The sequence below is a fragment of the Bos javanicus genome, chromosome 3, assembly GCF_032452875.1.
Source record: "Bos javanicus breed banteng chromosome 3, ARS-OSU_banteng_1.0, whole genome shotgun sequence".
Lineage (NCBI taxonomy): Eukaryota > Metazoa > Chordata > Mammalia > Artiodactyla > Bovidae > Bos > Bos javanicus.
This window is the reverse complement of record NC_083870.1, coordinates 11,702,232-11,708,261: the sequence shown is the minus strand read 5'-3', so window position 1 is coordinate 11,708,261 and position 6,030 is coordinate 11,702,232. Positions and strand designations below refer to the sequence as shown.

At 35.0% G+C, this 6,030-nt stretch overlaps 1 protein-coding gene across 1 annotated transcript; it reads right to left on the bottom strand.

Annotated features, from left to right (window-relative positions):
- Positions 1–279: 279 nt before the first annotated feature.
- Positions 280–1,221, bottom strand: LOC133245275 (olfactory receptor 10T2). The gene has a single exon (XM_061413213.1). It carries the CDS (start codon positions 1,219–1,221, stop codon positions 280–282), a length of 942 nt encoding a protein of 313 aa, XP_061269197.1.
- Between the last annotated feature and the right edge of the window lie 4,809 nt (positions 1,222–6,030).

Sequence of the window (6,030 nt, the reverse complement as noted above, 5' to 3'; positions counted from 1 at the left end):
CAACTTTCATTTTGAGTATTGTGTTTTCCCTTGAAAAAAATATTATGCTTTTCTCTTTTTGCCACGTGCGTCTTTAAAAAAGGAACAGGCATTAGATAATTTAGCATGTAGATTCATTTGCAGTTCTTCTGAAATAGGAGAAAATAAAAAGGCAACAGTGGTCTTAGTCATTGGAAATACTATCCATATCATGATTGAACTGATGAAAAGACAAAGAAATTTTCATGCCTTTGACTTCTTCTATGACTTTCCTAGTTAATTTTTCAATTTTTCATTAGATTACTTGGTTGCCACAGGCATTCCCAGAACTCTTTTCAGTGCAGTCTTTACCTCCTTGTTCCTGAGACTGTAGACAAGAGGATTAAGTAGGGGAGTAACCAGTGTGTAGGTCACTGCCACCAACTGGTCTTTGTCTGAAGCAGACTTGGATTTGGGCTGAAGGTATATGATGGAGGCACAGCCATAGTGGACAAAGACCACAGTGAGGTGTGAGGCACAGGTGGCAAATGCTTTCCTCTTGCCCTCAGCCGAGGGGATCTTCAGGATGGTGTTAACAATGAAGTCATAGGATACGAGAATTAGCAGAAAAGGCATCATGATTACCAGGATGCTGAGGCTGAACAGAGCTAGTTCTTTTACATGAGTGTCTGTGCAGGCTAACTTAATAACTGGTGCCATGTCACAGAAATAGTGGTTGACCCTGTTTGGGCCACAAAAATGCATGCCACATATGAGGTTGGTGGCCACCAAAGCAATAAAGAAACCTGTGACTGTTGACAGAGATACCAACCCCAAACCTAGCCTTTTGCTCATGATGAGTGTGTACCTCAGGGGGTGGCAAATTGCCACATAGCGATCATATCCCATCACAGCAATGAGAAAGCAGTTGGTACATGCAAAGCCAAGGAAGAAGAAGAGCTGGGTGGCACAGGCTATGAAAGAGATAGTCTTGGTGGCTGAAAGCAGGTGGACCAGCAGCTGAGGGATGATGACGAAAGTGTAGCAGGACTCAGAAAAGGAAAGGATGAATAGGAAACCATACATGGGAGTGTGTAAAGTCCTGCTGAAGCAGATAACAGTCATGATGATTGCATTGGCCATTAGGATGGTCAAGTACAGAAGGAGGAAGATGACAAAAAGCAGCACTTGGAGCTCCTCCAGGCTAGAAAACCCCACCAGGATGAACTGTGTAACCACAGCGGTTCTATTGAAACCTTGCATCTGAATAACTTCCTTTTGTGAATGAGTTTGGGGAGAGAAAATGATAAGTATCTTTGTACAAAGAATATTCCCCCAATGCCTTCCCTTTAAGAATTATATTTTCAGACCTAGAGTATTGAAAGATCTCTCTCTCAACCTTTTTATCATATTCCTTTTGATAATTTAAAAATATTATCCTCCAAAATAGGAGAATGATTAGCTATATTATAGAAATATACAAAGATTGAAAGAGGCAACCGTGTGATATTGCCAAAGAGTATATAAGAACATTAGAAAATTCTCCTAGTATAATAAGAGGAAAAGCAAGACACAAAGCCATATTTATAATAAGATTAGAACTGATTGTGTTTGCTTTCTGATATATTTTCTAAATATTTAACAATAAGCTTTTAAAATTTGATGATCCTAAATATACTTCACTTTTATGTAGGCTAGAATATTTCCATCTCTTTTTAGCTACTATCCAAACACAAGAAAAACTTGCTACTTCCAAAAATAATGTTATTATTTTAAAACAATTGCTTTAGAAGCATTCACATTTCTGAATTCAGCATGCCAATTATAACATCTGTTTGCTCAGAAGATTATTGGTAGCTTGATATGCCTGTCCTCTGATAACTGGCAGTCACAGTAGATGGCCTGCTGGGGTGGGGGCAGGTAGGGAAAACACAAGTCAGTGACCAAATACAACCAGTGAGCAGCTACAATAATAAAAGCAAGCTTAAGGATTAATATTTTTTTAAAGTTCAGCAACAATTCTTGTTTGAGAACAGTCAGATAATCCAAGTCATCATTTGATATGTCAGAAGGCATGTTAGAGGAGTTGGGATAGGAGTGGTGATTGAAGAAAAAGGGGGATTTCTCATTCTGTGATTAGTAAACTCATTTCTAATATTCCCTTATGAATGAGGCTATTTATGGCACTTTTGTTTTTAGAGACTGATCAGTCACTTTGTGGTGGCAGATTTGCCTCTGGAAATGTACCATCTCTTCAACTCTTTCTCCGTATCCACCCTTGAAAATTTTCTACCAGTTCATAGTTCAGTTAAAACATGAAAGAAAGCAGTTGTAATTGCCTGTTGAAAGCAAAAAAAAAAAAAAAAATTCAGGACTTACTAAACATTTCCTTCACTTAATTTTATATAGTGTAATTTAATAATAAGTGCTTTCATTTAGGGAGATGTTGTTATCATGTGTAAACAATTTTATTGCAAAATATGATCAATATTTATTTTGTAATAAAATAACAAAAATCCATTTTAATTTCATCTTTATTTCTAGCTTGTTAGGCACTACGGTACTCTGGGCTTTTGAGATGACAAAGGCAACTTTGGTGGATACCCTCATCCATGGGCTTATGTCATTTGCATTGTTTACATGTGTCCTTTGGTTTCCATTATCTCCTATTCTTGATACTGCACTATCCCTGTTACAATTTTGAAAATATTTCTGTTCTGAATTTTCCATATTCAAAAATCTTAGTCTATTTTTTATTCTCTATCAATATTTGTTTTCATTTTTCTACCAATGCAGCTACTTTAATGCTCAGTATCCATCATAATCAAACTAGCATAGACAATGTATAGAGTCAGTAGGAAGACTGAGGCCAGGATAATGGAGGGAAGGAAGGGAGCAACAGGAATGCACCTTGAATCTTCAATAGCCAAAAAGTGTTAGGTGAAGGAAAAGAGAAGAGACCATCTCAGGGATTTCACATTATCTTGTAGTCTAAGTCATCCAGAGCCCTAGTCATTTTCAATTTTGAGAGTCTGGTTCAAAAATTCAGGAGAAATCAGACTTACTACCTGCAGCACTCAACATCATCAAACTTGTTAGCTACTTTAATGGCTATAAAATACAGAGAGTTGTTTGATGTGACACACTGGGTACATTCACTATTCATCCTGCCATGGTTCCTTCAGTTAGATAGCTCCACAGTCCTGCTAACGTAACCCTTTTCCTTTGCATCAGACATGGCAGAAAACAAGAGGTTTTATGTAAGCTACATCAGTTTGTCCTTCACAACCCAGTTGATAGCACAAGTGTTTTGTCTCCCTTCTGCAGCTAATGCAGGGGCACTAAACACCCTCTCCTGAGCAGTGACCTGTGAACATTTTTATCTCTGCATTCAATGTAAGGAGTTGAGCTCATCTCCTTATATGTTTGGCTCTCTCTAGATTATAAATTTTTTATAGGCAGGGGCAAATTTTTTTATTAATAGCTGAATTCTTAGAATGTAGTATAGTTTCTAGTTTATCATGGGTTAAAATTTTTTTGACCTCAACAGAATATAAAAATAATAAATAATATGCTGAAAGAATAGAGTCAGTACCAGAATCCAAGTTTTCTAACTTGTATTTTAAAGTAGAATCACATTTTATTTCTATACCATCTCCCATACATATATATAAAATACACATAGGCATATTGAGATTAATTTTGGAAGGAAATAAAATATTGCCTGTTATTTCTAGAGGTAGGACAATCATGGGTAGTTTTATTTCCTTATATTTACTTTTTATGTATTTTCAAAATTCTTTTTCCCAGTTTTATTAAGATATAATTGACATATATCACTGTGTGTCTTCTAACATTTAAACCACTTCCTTCCTATCACATTTTATGTCATCTATTCTTTACCTTCATGGAAGAGTATCTGCCCCACACTTTTTTCAAGAGACTAAAGCATGATCTTAAGCTGCTTGTTCAAGTAAAACTCATTTTCCCATTTCTGAATTTTCTAGAATAGTCCAACATTAATTACCTAATGTTCTTAAATTATAAAATTTTATACTTGAAATTTATTATTTCTATGACTTAGATTAGGAGCATAAAAAAAAAAAAACACACAAAAGAACAAAGGGAATAAGAAAATTGCTAAGTCAAAGATATGGTGCTGCTGCTGCTAAGTCGCTTCAGTCGTGTCTGACTCTGTGCAACCCCATGGACTGCAGCCTACCAGGCTCCCCCATCCCTGGGATTCTCCAGGCGAGAACACTGGAGTGGGTTGCCATTTCCTCCTCCAATGCATGAAAGTGAAAAGTGAAAGCGAAGTCGCTCAGTCGTGTCCGACTCTTAGCGACCCCATGCACTGCAGCCTACCAGGCTCCTCTGTCCATGGGATTTTCCAGGCAAAAGTACTGGAGTGGGATGCCATTGCCTTCTCCAAAGATATGGTAAATACATTCAAAGATTCAAAGACTGGAAAAAACAAGAAGACGTTGCTTAATTTTATCACAGTTTTGTGAATCAAACTTCTTTCAATTTCCTGCTAAATCATAAGCTTCTCTTTCAGTGATTCAAATAAGAATTTAGTTATATTTAAAGAAACCTTCACTCTTGGCCCCAATCATAGTACTGCTTTTATATTTTCTCTCATGCTGTTTCACATACTTATATAAATTGTTGTTTTCTATATCCAAATCCCTGTTTTTCAGTACACCTTCTCTGGCTACTAGCATCCATAAAAATGCTCTTTCTCTTCATAACACTTAGAGATCTTAAAATCATACTGGTATGGAGTATGGGTTAGATACCATCTTTTGTATTTTTAGAATTAATTTATACCTCTTATTTTCTACCTATCTATCTAACTATCATCCATTTATCTATATCATATCCCTCTGTAGATTGTTTCTTTGGGGAAAGAGACCCATAACAATATATCCCAAATGATCTGCTGCCTCCACCACAGTTTGGAACACATAACAGACTCTAAACAAAACATAATAACAAATAATGGCATTCTTAAATTCTCCCTAGCTTCTCCTTTAATTCTTCTTTAGTTTTCTCATCTACTATGATTTTTATCTAGAATGTATTCTTTGCTCTTTTACTATAATCCATATTATTCATAATATTTTTATTATTCCCCAAATTATTTTTTTAAATAAACCTATGATGATGAGCTTTCTTGCCCCCTAGTTACTTTTATTGCTTGATTTCTCAGTTTTTAAATTTCATATATGGCATGGTATGTGTATATATGTTTCCATTTATGTGTATATGCAGACTCAATAGGAGTAAAAATCTTATTTTATTTTAAGAAAAATAGCATATATTTTTGTTAGAAAAATTGACTCTGGTATAGAATCTTTTTCATAATACTAAAAACTATGATGCAAATGCATTCAATCTGAAATCCTTGGTGGAAAACAGTTTCTTCTTCAGGTAGTAACTGATAGAGAGATTACACTTACCCACTTATATTCAAATGATCAAGGAAGTTGACATATGATTAATTTTGAGGACTCACAGTCCTGTAGGTCTTTTGAACGTGGAAAGAGGTGGCAGTAGAAGTTTACTTGTAAAAGTAATGTCATCTGTCCTAAAGGAGTAAAAGATTGGGAAAAAATGTGCTGAAATATTTAATAATGGCTTTATTTGGACATGCAGATGTTTTAACCTTTTTAAGTCTTAAATAAGAAGCTGAAATTAGCCCAGTCTCTATTCATATGTCAATTCAGAGTCTGTAATTAGGTTGGAGAGTATTTATAGCCTTCTGGGATTCTAAGAACTGGGGCCCTCTGAGACGAGGAGAGCTAAAGCAAAAGATAAATGACTAAACTTGGACAAGAACATCTTATCTAATATCAGAAGAGAATAATATAGATTTAAAAAAACTCTATGTGGGTAAAGCATGAAAACTGTAAATAAGAATTCTTTTGGCATAAGGGGAATTAACCTCCAATTAAAATAAATAAATTTATATCAAATAAATAAATAAATGCATTAAAAATAATAACAATAAAAAACAAACTAGTTCTGAACATGTTTTCAAAATATTTCTGAAAATAATAATACCTATCT

What these genes read in the sequence shown, in the direction of transcription:
- LOC133245275 (XM_061413213.1), bottom strand. Translation starts at nt 1,221, where the DNA reads ATGCAAGGTTTCAATAGAACCGCTGTGGTTACACAGTTCATCCTGGTG.